Raw genomic sequence first — 14,204 nt, 5'->3', positions numbered from 1 at the left:
TCTAAATTTAAAACTATTTGTTAAATTAATATCTAACTCATATTTTTATTATTGAACTGAAAAATTAAGCCAAAGTGTTAAACCAAATACCTCTCTCTGTCCAGTGGAAAGATTACCAAGAAAAAAATGAGAATTCTTATTTTTAAAGTTTGGAGTTAAAAGACCTTTAATTGATTCTTTGTAGTCTTATATTGTATGAAGTATCAATATTTATCATTAAGCTACAGGCCTAAGAAAATTAAGATTTTAATAAGTGGTTTGAGGAGAGAGTTTCCTTGGGGAATGAATGGATAGAATAAATTTATTGAATTAGTGAAGTTATAATTTGTTCTTTCTCATATTGCTGATCTAGCTGTAGCCAATACCCTGATATTGTCATTGTTGAAGATGACAATGAAGATGAATATGCTCCTGTCATTCAAAGTGGAGATCAAAGTGAACCAGCCAGAGAATCCTTAAGTTCAGGCAGTGATGGCACCAGCCCTCTCATGTCTAGCGCCATCCAGCTAAATGGCTCATCTAGTCTGACCACAGAAGATCCTGTGACCATGATGGATTCCATTTTAAATGATAACATCAATCTTTTGGGAAAGTGAGTGCTCATCTCAATGTTATCTAAATGTATTTGCTTTCTTTGTTTACTTTGCATGTTCTGTTTCTCTTTGAGTGATTTTCCTTTCACACTATGAACCTGTTGTAGTCAGCCTTTCTCTACTTCTGTCAGTGCTGAACTCTGAAAATGGTATTTTGAGAAAGATTTAATTATGCCCAGAGCAGTCTTGGAATTTTCTTGTCAAGACCTCAGGTTTCTTTTTTCTTTCTTTTTCTTTTTTAAAATTTTATTTTATTCCTCAGGTTTCTTAATGAAATAACTTACTTTTGAATGTCCACAAAGTGTGATTATGTGTATTTATGTTTTTATCAGAACTGTGGAATAGTATAATCTTTATTATGGAACTTATTTGTAGTAGAAATTAGCAGTAACCTGTAATAAGAGGTTAAACATTTTGTAATTTATTGTATAGAGGAAAAAGATAAATAAGACTGTTACTACAGGAATTCCTATTGTGCCTCAGCAGGTTAAGAACCCAGCTAATATCCATGAGGATGTGGGTTCGATCCCTGGCCTCGCTCAGTGGGTTAAGGATCTGACATTGCCTAGAGCTGTGCTGTAGACTCTGCTCGGATCTGGCTTTGCCGTGGCTGTGGCGTAGGCTGGCAGCTATAGCTCCAGTTTCACCCTAGCCTGAGAACTTACATATGCTGAGGGTGTGACCCCAAAAGACCAAAGGAAAAAAAAAAAGACTTATTGCAGAGCTTTTTTCTCTAAATACTGAAGTTTTGTGTAAAGGCTGTGAGTTCTCATTAACCAGTTTTTTTGGAATCCTGAATACTGATTATGATCTCTTAAGGTTAAGAATTGGTAAGGATTCAGCAGTTGCTAGGTATATTTTGCCTAGAAAACTGCAGTGTGATTTTAAACATAAAAACAAGGAAACCTAATATTCCATTTTTTTTTAATCTTTTTTTCCTTAGGGTTGAGCTGTTGGATTATCTTGACAGTATTGATTGCAGTTTAGAGGACTTCCAAGCCATGCTCTCAGGAAGACAGTTTAGCATAGACCCAGATCTCCTGGTTGATGTAGGTACTTTGAATATTCTTTGTTGTACTGGCAGTTTGTTTATCAGAGAAGATGAACAGATGGGTTCAGGACAGCAGAGGAGAGTGATCATTATTTGTTTCTAAGTAGAAGTTCAGTTAATCCCCCTGTAACAACATATCAACTCTGTTCAACAGTACTATTAAATCCAGGTCTTGTCTGGACTTGTTGCTGTGTTATGTTTTGCTCTAGAAAAAATTATCGTGGAATAGAAATCAGTGGAAATTAGTAGAAATGATTAGCCAGGAAACAGCATGTAAACACTTCTTAATACCTGCGAATTAATGTTTTTCAATGAAATGCATTATTATATGTTACTATATTTGCTACATTTTGAAAATTTTTCTATCTTGAGTCCCCTAAGGTTTCTCTACTCCAGTCCTCACCTACCACCTATGAACCTGATTCCAGTGTTGTTGACTTTGAATCCTTATCTGTTGTTTCTGGCACTACCTACTTTCCTTGCTCTATTTTCTCTTGTTCCTACCAGTCTCCTCTCCCTTACCTAATGTTTCCTATGTGACCTAGTCTCATCTAGACGAGTCTTCTTTCCCTATTCCCATTTTCTGTTGTGAATATGTTTCTTTCTTTATCCTGAAAAGTTGGGTTTTTTTGCCTTAAAATGCAGCTTCAGAAGATTCTTCAGAAGTCATGTATCACATGACCATCATTTTTCCTAAATCATTGCCTCACAGGATGGGTTTCACCACCTATGAAGATTTCCTTTCCATGTTACCCTCTTAAGTGAATTCAACATCCATGTTAATGACCTACTTTGACTTGTTAATGTAACTTGACAGCCCTTAAAGGTTCTGTCAGTCTTTGTTCCCATTCTGAAACCAGAGACATTTTTTAGCTGATCACTAAGAAGGAAATAAATCCTGTAATTCTGATTCTTTAAATCTTCATAGTCTTCGACTCAGTCATTTTAATTTAATGTTGTAACAGTTATCACATTTGTTTGTCTTCAAGACCTTATCAAACCAACTCTTCCATACTCAGAGTGATTCACCATGCCCTGGTCTTCTTATAGGCTGTGGAATCTCATATCCTTTCTTCTTAGAGGAAGTACTTAATTCCTCTTTAAAACCAGTTTTTACACCCGCCCTCTGCCTCTCTTTTTTTCTATTTCTATCTCTGAGTTTTCCCATCTGTGTTGAGTAGGTACTAAAACATTTTGATTTGTTGTTCTTCTCATTTACCATTCTATATATCTCTAATCCTTTCACTACAAAACTTTAGAAATGAATGGTTGTGTTTCACTTCTGTTTTACCCTCTATTTCTTTTGAAACCTTGGATTGTCTTGCTAATTTACTCAAAGCCTGTGCTGTCTTGGCTTATCCATTTTAAGTAGGCTGAAATTTTTTTTTTTTTTTTTTTCAGATTAGACTGCTAGGCTAGTAGATGAAGGTTTGTTTTGAATTGGACAGATTTGGGTTCCGCTTTGGCTCATGTTACTTACTGCCTTTGTTATTAATCCTGAGAAAGTTTACCTCTCTTACTCAGTTTTCCCATCTAGTAAATGTAGCTAATGCCTGACATGAAGGATTTTGGTAAAGATTGTAAGTAATCAATACTGTTATTATTTAACTATTGATTTTCTACAACAGAACTTTTTCTCTGGGTTTTAAAGGCACTGGACTTTGTTCTCTTCTTGTGTCCATAACCATTCTGTTTCTTCTAAGAGCTTTTCTTTTTTTTTGCTGTCTTCAACTTGTAGATATTACCCAAGGTACCCAGTCTTTTATCCTATTTTTCCTACATGTCTGCTATTTTTTTTTTTTTTTTTTTCTTTTTTGGCTACATTGCAGTATATGGAGCTCCTGGGCCGGGGATCAGGTCCAAGCCACAGTTGTGACCTATGCTGTACCTGCGGATCCTTACCCCACCATGTGGGGCTGGGAATTGAACCTGCATCCCAGTGCTACAGAGATGCTGCCAATCCCATTGCACCACAGTGGAAACTCCTCTCTTTTTTTAAATCCTGCCTGCTGGAGGGATTTTGGCTTACAGGATTGCTCTCAAATGTATATCTCCAGCTCTTAATATTTTTTTAAGGTAAACTTGGAGGAGTTCCTGTCGTGGCTCAGTGGAAACTAATCTGACTAGTATCCATTAGGATGTAGGTTCGATCCTTGGCCTCCCTCAGTGGGTTAAGGATCTGGCGTTGCCATGAGCTGTGGTATAGGTCGCAGACATGGCTCGGATCCTAAGTTGCTACTGCTGTGGCATAGCTCCAATTTGATCCCTAGCCTAGGAGGCTCCATATGCCTCAAGTGCGGCCCTAAAAAGATAAACAAAAACAAACAATTGAATTCTGATTTCATTCCTTTGGGATCATCAGATCTTAAATTATTTGTGTTTAACACTAAGCTTAAGTTTATTCTCTAAATTAGCTACTTCTTTAGCTTTATTTTATGTAGTGGTATCAGACCTCTCTTTACTCACACAGGATAGTGATCACAGTTGTCTTGGTTTCTTTTATCTCCTCGTTCATTAAGTCCTGTATTTTTTCCAAAATAGCATTCACAAACCACTCCTACTGTATATTTCCATTGTTGCCTCTCTCATTTGATACTTCATTGTTTCATCCTTGAATCATGCTTTATTGTTGTGAATAAAAATTATACCCGTAGGTTGTCTTGTTCTCTGAGATGGCAGAGATGTTAAGGACATGAGTAATAAGTGTGTTCAGGAGGAGTTCATGGGCTCTCACTGCAGAGTTCAGTACTGAATGATTCAATGTGGAATCAGCAGGAGAGACGTGGCCTTAAAATTCAGCTCTGTCAGCTCCTCATATGATCTACTTTTTCCTACTTCACACCATGTGTTTGTTGGGAGTACTTGAAAGTATCCTGACTCAGTAGGTAGGGGGAATGAGGCAAAGAAGTGAGGAGTTACACTGCTGATCTTCCTCAGATGCCTCTCTCAGTAGGGACAAAATTTGCTCAGGCCTCTGAGGCAAGGACAGGCTGAACTGGCAGAGATTGGCAGTGATGTGTACTTAACTCTTAAGAAACTCTTCTTCATGGATCAGTAGGTGGTATGAAAGGAGGAAAAATTAATGAAAGAAAAAGAAGAACTGTAGATATTTTTAGGGCTTCCATGAATGTGGAACTTTACGGAGAGAAATCAGTGTCAAGAGAGGGTGGAGGAGCCTCTCTGCATTTCATTCTATCCTGCAAACCATTTGATGTGCTCATTCTCTTAAAATGCTTTAATCAATGTATTTCATTGCTAAGGCCATTCCCAGCTCTTTTGTTGTTGACAGAATGTCCTTTCCATAGATTGGCCTTGCCTTACTTTTTGAACCTTAGGTATACAACTTGCTGTTCAACTCAGAACTTCTCTGTTATTTGTACTAGTCATCTTATTTCTAGAACTTCCCCCACAACCATTCCTTCTCTGTTGTTGCTAATGTTCTAACAGTGTACTCCTTCATCCTCTCCCTTCTAAGTCCTAATCATTCTCCAGAAACTGATACATGTCACATAGCTTTATCAAGATTTAGACTTTTCGTTTCATCCTGTGTATGTGTATGTCTGTGCCAGCGTTTTCCTTTCCCTTTTTCTTAGCTCCTTAATACTTTTGAGCTCCCCCATCCATTATTTTTATAATACTGAATTGTATCTGATCATATGCTGCTATTTGATGTTGTTCTTATCTTGTCTTTTAGATTGTAAGCTCCTGGAGAGCAGGAATAGTGTCTTCATCTTGTGTTCTTCATAATGTCGATTATTTCTTAGATGCTCAATAAATCCCTGTGGAATGGATGACTTTGAGGCTTATAACGTAAATGAAAGTTACGTCTGTTAACTGGTTGGTCTGAGGAGTGCAGTAAACAGTGGTCTTAGCTTTATGACTTCCTTTGCTAGGTGAGATGAAAAGAACCACCAGAATTATGCATTTGGTCAGAGGGCTCCGCTTGAGAAGTAATTTAGGAGCCACTGTCATAGAGCAGATTTTATAAATTTATCGCATAATTAGCAGGTAGTCATTGAAGGCTCAGCGTCAAGGCAGGGAACTCTGGGTACCATTTAAGACCAAAGGCATTTAGGGAGGGAAAAAAATGAAGGAAATGAAGGAGAGGGGAGGTGATTTGTCTCAAGTGATTTACCCTTCTGTTTTATAGAAGAGAAATTCTTACAACATCTAATGCATGGGCTAGCTTGCTCTGCTTTTGTTTGTTTTTCTTTCAGCTTTCCTGCTTTTCTCTTCAAACTTGTTTTACTCTATGGAGACTTCCTAGTGCAGGAGCTTACATCTCTTCACCCAACATGGCTGTATAAAAATTTTGAACACACAGTTAATTTTTTAAAAATATTTTTTAAACTTATCTTTCTTGTTTGGTCTTTCAGCTTTTCACTAGTTCTGTGCAGATGAACCCCACAGATTACATCAATAATACAAAAGTAAGTTTTAATTCATGTTGCTCAGGACCCATAGCTGTAAGAATTTGAAAAAAGTCCTAGTAAGTAGAGAGCAATATCACGCCCAGTTACAAAAAGCATTTATATTCTTATCTAATATATGTGATCAAGATAGTAAAATTCTAGATGAAAAATTAGCTTTTGGTTATGGAGTGAATCATTACCAAATTCTTCTGTGCCTTGTGCTATTAACTGTCAGTATTAAATCAGCCTTCAACCTGCTAGGAGATTAACTAAATTTGGCATGTTCAGGTATATCACTGGAAAAACTTACTAAAATATTATTTCTTCATGTTTTATGTCTTTATTTTACATTCTTATTCCTTCTATAAACAACTTCTCAGAATTTTTTTATTGAAAATTTATTGGTACTCATTTTTTAAAATAAGTTCCTTAATTTCGTTAGCATACAGTAAAAGTACAGGAATTTGTATTATTTGTAAGGTGAGTTGAACAGTGAAGGCTGGATTTTGGACTTTAAGTAATGGTTTTATTTGCATAAACATATAGGAACTACAGTTGGGATTAGCAAGTGCTGACATTCTTTAGAACTGGCTCTTAATGAGTAATAAGGACAATATAAAGTTGTTAGAGCAGACATTTAGAAATTATTCTGTTACTTTGTTTAGTTTATTGTCTCAAATAGGTATATGTTTCATTGATCTTGGATTTACAACAAATTGTTCAGTAATCCCTATTTTTCCTTGAATAAAAATGTAAATCGGGCCATCTGAAATTTGTACAAATTCTAGATTAGTGGAATCAAAATTTAATTTTTGGAGTTCCCATTGTGGCTCAGTGGAAATGAACCCAGCTAGTAACCATGAGGATGAGGGTTAAATCCCTAGCCTTGCCTAGTGACTTAAGGATCTGGTGTTGCTGTGAGCTGTGGTGTAGGTTGCAGATGCAGCTCAGATCCTGCGTTACTGTGTGTGTGGAGTAGACCGGCAGATGTACCATCAATTTGACCCCTAGCCTGGGAATTTCCATGTGCTGCACATGTGGCCTAAAAAACAAAAAAAAAAAAATTTAATTTTTATTCTTGTTCTTTATAGTCAAAAATAGGCACATATCAAATATAATAATGCATTATTAGAGTGAGAAGGTAGAATTCTTCTGACTATTGTTATGTGTAAAGATAGCCTACATTTTCAAAGTAGTAGCCTGGGCAGTTTAAAATTGAAGAAGGAGTTTCCACTGTGGCTCAGTGGAAACGAATCTGACTATTGTCCATCTGACTATTGTCTGTGAGGGTGAGGATTCGATCCCTGGCCTTACTCAGTGGGTTAAGGATCTGGCGTTGCTGTGATCTGTGGTGTAAGCCAGCAGCTACAGCTCTAATTTGACCCCTAGCCTGGGAACCTCCATATGCCATGGGTTCAGCCCTAAAACAAACAAAAAGAAATTCGTGAATTTTTGAACCATAAAGTTGAAAGTTGTTTATACATTCAGTATTTGGATGATTTATATCAAGGGTTGGCATACTTTTTCTGTTAATACTAGTTAGTAAATATTTTTGGTTTTGTAGGAGGCCAAGTGTTCTCTGTCACAACTACTCAACTCTGCAATTGCAGTGCAAAAGCAGCCATAGACAATATGTAAAAGAATGAATGTGGCTATATTTCAGTAAAGCCTTACTCACAGAAACAGGGAGCATGCTGAAGTTGGCATGTGGACATAGTTTGCCTAGGTTTATATTATAAAAATCGATGGACTATGGAAGTGCCGTCTTTCAGTAAATAATGATATTATTGAATGTTAGACCTTAAGTTGAATGAACCCGTATCATGCATTCATTTAATGAATGTGCTCTGCTGTTTGTTTTTTGCTAGACATCGAGTCATTCTGTGTTCTTGAATTATCCTCATATTCCCAGAAGCTTTCAAAAATAACACTTAAACAGCAAGTTGCACATTACTTTACAATGCTATAGAAAAATTGAGTGTGACTTTTTATTATAGTTCTAGAATCTAGATTATTTTCAAATAATGGGCACATCAGCTCTCATTCCCTTGCACATGACAGGTATTATATGACATGGATTATTACAATACTCTTTCCTAATGACTCAGAATACCTTATACTCCTTAGCATAGTGATCTAAGTGGCCACTGCTAATAAGCTAAAATTTGCATGGGAGATGAAACCCATTTGTCATCTTGGTTCTCATATGCTTTTGAATTACTACAGTGGCAGCCTTGGAAAATACCTTTTTTGGGAAGTAGAAAAATAAGGTATTACTGCATTAATGTTTATTGTGAATGCTAAATGAAAAATTATATAATTTTTTTTGAAAAGTTTAAGTAGTTTTTATTTTGTCTTAGGGTCATTATCTATGAATCCTGGAAACTTGTACTGCTTCATTTTATGATGAATATCAGGGGAATTATAGGAATTAATATGTTTGTTACACCATATATACTTAAGCATGCAGGTATCTGGGACTTAACAGCTATTCAGGAAAAATGGTGAACCTCAGCACCTCAGTTTGAACATCGTTGAAAAGAGCACTGTGAAGAACTTAACATTAAAGATTTAATCCCCTTACAATCAGATGTAAGGAGAGAAGACAGTTTCTGAAAGAAGCAATTTTAAATGACAGAAAAGAACTGAAAGAGCCACAAAAAGGAAATGAAGAAACATCACCTCAGCTTTGAGGCTTCCAAACATAGGGATAAATAGTTTTTAGGTTGTTATCGTGTCATCCTGAGTTACTGTAAATGTGTTTTTTACTTATGCTAAATATTCTGTTCGTGAGCAAAAAAAAAAAAAAAAAAACATGTAATACATTTTAAATCAAAATTGTTTAAAATGAATTTAATGGTTTAAAGAATTATCTCTTCATTAACACTTTGAAACTAGCCATCTTTTATTCATTCCCATCTTCTAACCTTGACAGATTCTGTCTATTCTGTTGAAATGCCCCCTCCTTTTTGTACTTACTGTCATCCTAGTTCAGGTTCTTTGTTTCATCCACTTGATGACAGCAATAGTTTTCTTAGCCAGTCTTATTACCTCTAATGAAATTTCTTCCTTTCCTAGTTCATCTTTCCTGATGCTCCCTTTTTCCATATATTTTCAGATAATATACCAGTGTTAATATGCTATATTAGCTTTTAATTTTTTGCTATTTTTCAGGAACATATAAAGTATAAGACAAGTACTTTTATGTATTTTTTTCTCTTTTAGTCTGAAAATAAAGGATTAGAAACTACCAAGAGCAGTGTAGTTCAACCAGTTTCAGAAGAGGGAAGAAAATCTAAACCCAAAACAGGTAGGTTATAAATGTAGTATTAGCTTCTGTAGATTTTTTTTTAAAGTAAGATTTCTGTGTAGTTGGAGTTCCCATTGTGGCTCAGCAGAAACAGATCTGGCTAGTATCCATGAGGATGCAGGTTCCATCCCTGGCCTCTCAGTGGATTAAGGATCCAGTGTTGCCATGAGCTATGGTGTAGGTCACAGATGCGGCTCAGATTTGAAGTTGCCGTGGCTATAGCATAGGCCGGCAGCTACAGCTCCTATTTGACCCTTAACCTGGAAACCTCCATATGCTGCTGGTGCGGCCCTAAAAAAAGATTTTTGTGTAGAAATTAATGTGAGCCAAGGTGAAGGTCTTTTTATGCTTAACAGTTGAATACAGATTTGTACTAGTCTCAGTTCTAGGCATAATGTGTCAAGGTTGCAGCATGTAAAGGAAATTGAATTGATGTGGTAGTAGTTCTTAAAGTCTCCTGTTTTGTTTTATTTTCCCGTTTAGGAGAAATTGAAAGAACCCTGATTTCTTAATTGTTGAATAAAAGACTACATTTTCTGACTTGTGTGTTTTTAAATTTATTGATACAAAGAATCATAATTCTTGTTTGGTTATATAAGAATAGTGATTGTACATCTGCATCTGTTTTTTAAATCTTCAGCTTAAACTCTATATAAGTTGGTGATAAAAGATCACTTTTCTAATCTTCGTTACAGATAAGCAGCTTATCCAGTACACTGCCTTTCCACTTCTTGCATTCCTTGATGGGAACCCTGCATCTGCTGTTGAACAGGGGAATACGGCATCATCAGAAGTTATGTCCTCTGTAGATAAACCTATAGAAGTTGATGAGCTTCTAGATAGCAGCCTGGACCCAGAACCAACCCAGAGTAAGCTTGTTCGCCTGGAGCCATTGACTGAAGCTGAAGCTAGTGAAGCCACACTGTTTTATTTATGTGAACTTGCTCCTGCACCTCTGGATAGTGATATGCCACTTTTAGATAGCTAAATCCCTAAGAAGTGGACTCTATATGTATATATTCATCAAAATGATGAACTATTTATTTTAAAGTATCATTTGGTACTTTTTTTTTGTAAATTGCTCTGTTTGGTTTAATCAGATACTGTGGAATTGTAAAGCACCTTTTGCTTTTCTCACTAACTACACACTCTTGCAAAGCTTTCAGATGTTACTCAGCTATGTGGGTGCATAATATGTGTTCAGTCACATTATTGGCATATCTTTAAGTTGGATTCAAATGGCCATTTTTTCTCCAGTTATGGTAAATTGGATTTCTTTTTTGCACATATGCTCATTAACTCCAGTTAAACTTTTTGTTTGTTTGTTTTACTTGTTTAATGCTATCTCTTTGCATTGAGTGTTAAGTCACTATAACTAATGGTAGGACTCCTAAAGCTTTCTCTGTTGCAGTTGCTTTTAATAAGTATTTTTCACTTGGCTTCTTTTTAAAACTGGGAACATAAAGTGCCTGTATCTTGTAAAATTTCATTTGTCTTTCTCAGTTCAGAGAAGTTCGTTCATGTTCAAAAAGGAAGGCAATGTATACTTGAGTGCTTACTGTCTGATTCAGTTTCAGCTCCATATACATAGAAGAAGGGGATGGGATGATGCAACCTGTCCACCTTATTGGACTAGTTCTAAGTAAAAGTTTCTGGTTCGTTTCTGTTTTTTTGAAGCATACTATTTAGTAAAATAAATATAATGAATGTTGCGTACCATTGTCTTATGTGTCGTCGTTGGAGGTGATTCCCACATGTAACAGTTTTTCCTTTTCATAGGAAGTAGATAAACAATAAATTTTGCCTGTTGTCCATTATTCTTAATATAAGTCATACCAAGATCTTTGTGCGTCCTCTCAGAAGATAGAGTGTGTATTACAACAAGGAATATAATACAATGCCTCCAAATTTAATGTGTTTTTAAATTCTTCATTTAAAAATTATACTGGCTTGCATTCTATGTTTCTGATAAAGAACCGAGAGAAATATCCTCTGATTGTCTCAAATGAGGTAAGAACATTATCTCTGGATGCCAAAGGCCTGTAATTTTTGCCCTGAGAGAAGGTAAGAGACACAAGTCAAATCACTTCTTCCCTCTTGAACACTTGCTCAGGATTAGAGAGACTTAACGGCAAGGCTAGGGCACTCTCACTTGAAGAATTCCACCTTCAAGCAGAGGGCTGGAAACATTGAGCTAGTATCTGAGTATTTTACAGGGCTGTTAGATGAGGAATTACAAAGATAGACTTTCTATTGGCTATTTCTATTGTCTCTTAATACCTTAGAATTTTAAATCATCTCTTACTATGATTTAAAAATTCAAATAAAGCCTAGCACAGAGAGGTAAGAAACTTGCTTAACAGATTCCAAAATACTTGACTCTGACAGTGAGATCTTGGTGAACTAAATCAAGACCTCAGAACTTTTTCTGCATAAACTTTAGAGGTCACTTTCCTAGAAAAGTGTGAAGAGTTTGGAGACAGAGAATTTCAGACTTTTTCATTAACCCCTTCCCTTCCTCTCTGTGGGATACGATCAAGCTTTTTCATTGGGGCTATTTTGGAGCTCTAGAAGTATTTAAATAATTTTGAAGACTTTATACTTCCTAGTACTTTGAAGGTGACATTTAAAATTTTTCATCTTATGTTTAAGTTGTTGGGAGGAATTTAGAATATTGTTAATACTGCCATTTTTAAAAATAGAGTTGTTACATGCTTTTACATGTATCTAAAAGAATCTAAATACCATAGTGATTTGATATCCATCATCCATTACACTTTGTCCAAAGAATTTTATCCATTTATTATGTGTGAGTTATACATTGAAGATAACTGCCACACTTCTCCACAACTGAATTTCAAATAGTTTCCTGTAACCTAAAATTCTGAGCATCAAAGTTTGTCTTCAGTTGATCAAAACAGGATAAAAGTATGTAACAGAGGCTGTTAACTGATTGCTGAATGATTTCCTATCATGCAATTGGATAATTTCCACCTCTGTAAGCAGAGTAGCTCTGTAACTGAGTTGTAATGAATCAGGAAAAGTGATGTTCAGAACTTATAGGTCTGGTCTGTGAAAACCTCCCCCATGCAACCCTCCTTGCCTTTTACCTGTCTCTAGCTTGATGCCAAGGAGTATGTGGCTTCCAAGGATACACATGAGAAGGAAGAAACTGGCTTCCTGTATAACTGCTTATAGGAAAACCACCGTCAATCCTGGAAATTCATTTTAGACTTCAGGTGAGGGGGGAACAAACTTTTATTATGTTCCGTCTCTGAATTTTTGGGGGGTTGATCTGTTAAGAGTTTTTAGTGTTCACTGATACAGTGCGGTTCAAATTTTGATGAACCATTATTAAGTAAAATTTTACCAGAAATACATCTTTTAATGGGGTGAACAGGTATCAGGGTTTTATTTCCCAAATGTCTCATTATCTGGGTAAGTTTATATCAGTGTAATGAGAGGTAGCATCAATTTTTTGTTTTTATATGGTGCTGAGTAATAAAAGGATGAGAATAGAAGGAATGGTTTTACAGCAATGTCGCTTAATTCTTTCAAGTCCTTCAGAATTATATACCAGAATTCACTATTAAGTATTTTTAAAAATGTATTAGCTGGTGACTTAATTAGATCATAGTGATTCAATTTTATTGAAATCAAAATAGAAATCATCTGAATTGCAAAGGATTTTTAAACCCAGTGTCATTCTCTTACCGATATTTGGATTTCTCTCTTCTGAGAATTCAGTGGTTTTATCCAAAGTGTTTTGGTATTAAGATTCAGAATTCATTAAAAGATAGATCCTTTGTTTTGTCATGTGTGAAAAGAGTAATTGTTAAGAGGGTTGATGCCTTTTTCTGAGGCATCTTTTCAGGTATATCAGCTTTAGGAAGGTATACACATGGAAATTGATGCTCTGGAAACTGGTTCTTTTAAAAATAATCTAGCTTGTGTTTTATGCAGAAAGTTCCTTTGTACTATGAGGAAAACAAACAGCATAGTATCAAGAATTTAGAGGGTGCCCCCGATCTTCATCCCACCACCAGGTTTCTTTTGCCTCAGGGAGCTAAAAGTAGGCCCATTAGGAGAGCTTGTCACTTAGAGCTAAGTGTTCTAGGGTGTGTCACTATGTGTTTCATAGGAATGGTAAACTCAGGAGTTTAGAGGCTGAAGTGTGAGAACAAATGGTATACAGACTGAGGAAGTGACCACATGACACTCATGATGAACATATAAAATGCTACACTTGAGAATTGGAGCCTACATAAAATATTAAACATACATGAAATATTTTCAAGGATTTAATAATAAATAAGCTAGATCTTAACAATTTTGAGATTGGCCTAGACTGATACTTTGTAGTGTCCTTCAAATTGGGGTACCTGATGTTTCTTCCCATAATTAGACTGGAATTACAGGTTTAGGAAATGATCATAGAGGTTAAGTGCCGTTTTCAACACAGTTACGTGCTATGTGGAGTTCCTGTTGTGGCTCAGCGGAAGCGAACCTAACTAGTATACACGAGGATGTGGGTTCAATCCCTGGCCTTGCTCAGTAGGTTAAGTATCCTGTGTTGCTGTGAACTGTGGTGTAGGTTGCAGACGTGGCTTGGATCTGGCTGTGGCTGTGGCATAGGCCAGCAGCTACAGCTCCAATTCATCCCCTAGCCTTGGAACCTCCAAATGCTGCAGGTATGACCCTAAAACAAAAAGAAAAAACCAACAACAAAAGTTACGTGCTATCAACTTGATTTTTCAGTTGATGCTAACCTTGATTTAGTAGATTGGACTTTCAAAAGGAACATTTCTGAGTCCAAAGCTTTTATAATACTTCCCGTG

The 14,204-nt window shown here is 36.1% G+C and overlaps 1 protein-coding gene across 2 annotated transcripts in view; it reads left to right on the top strand.

Moving 5' to 3' along the window:
• HSF2 (heat shock transcription factor 2) overlaps nucleotides 1-11,083 on the top strand; it is a 33,042-nt gene extending 21,959 nt beyond the window's left edge. Inside the window, exons 9-13 of one of the 2 annotated variants that reach the window (XM_005659227.3) lie at nucleotides 353-592; nucleotides 1,537-1,642; nucleotides 6,021-6,074; nucleotides 9,282-9,366; nucleotides 10,062-11,083. In XM_005659227.3, coding sequence (XP_005659284.1) covers nucleotides 353-592; nucleotides 1,537-1,642; nucleotides 6,021-6,074; nucleotides 9,282-9,366; nucleotides 10,062-10,354 — 778 coding nt within the window. In that variant the 3' untranslated portion in view covers nucleotides 10,355-11,083. The remainder of the gene's footprint in view (nucleotides 1-352; nucleotides 593-1,536; nucleotides 1,643-6,020; nucleotides 6,075-9,281; nucleotides 9,367-10,061) is intronic. The other variant, XM_005659228.3, reaches the window with a different exon arrangement.

Source organism: Sus scrofa, chromosome 1, assembly GCF_000003025.6.
Source record: "Sus scrofa isolate TJ Tabasco breed Duroc chromosome 1, Sscrofa11.1, whole genome shotgun sequence".
Taxonomy (NCBI): Eukaryota; Metazoa; Chordata; class Mammalia; order Artiodactyla; family Suidae; genus Sus; species Sus scrofa.
The sequence above is the reverse complement of the archived record's forward strand: the minus strand, read 5'-3'. Positions and strand labels throughout refer to the sequence as shown.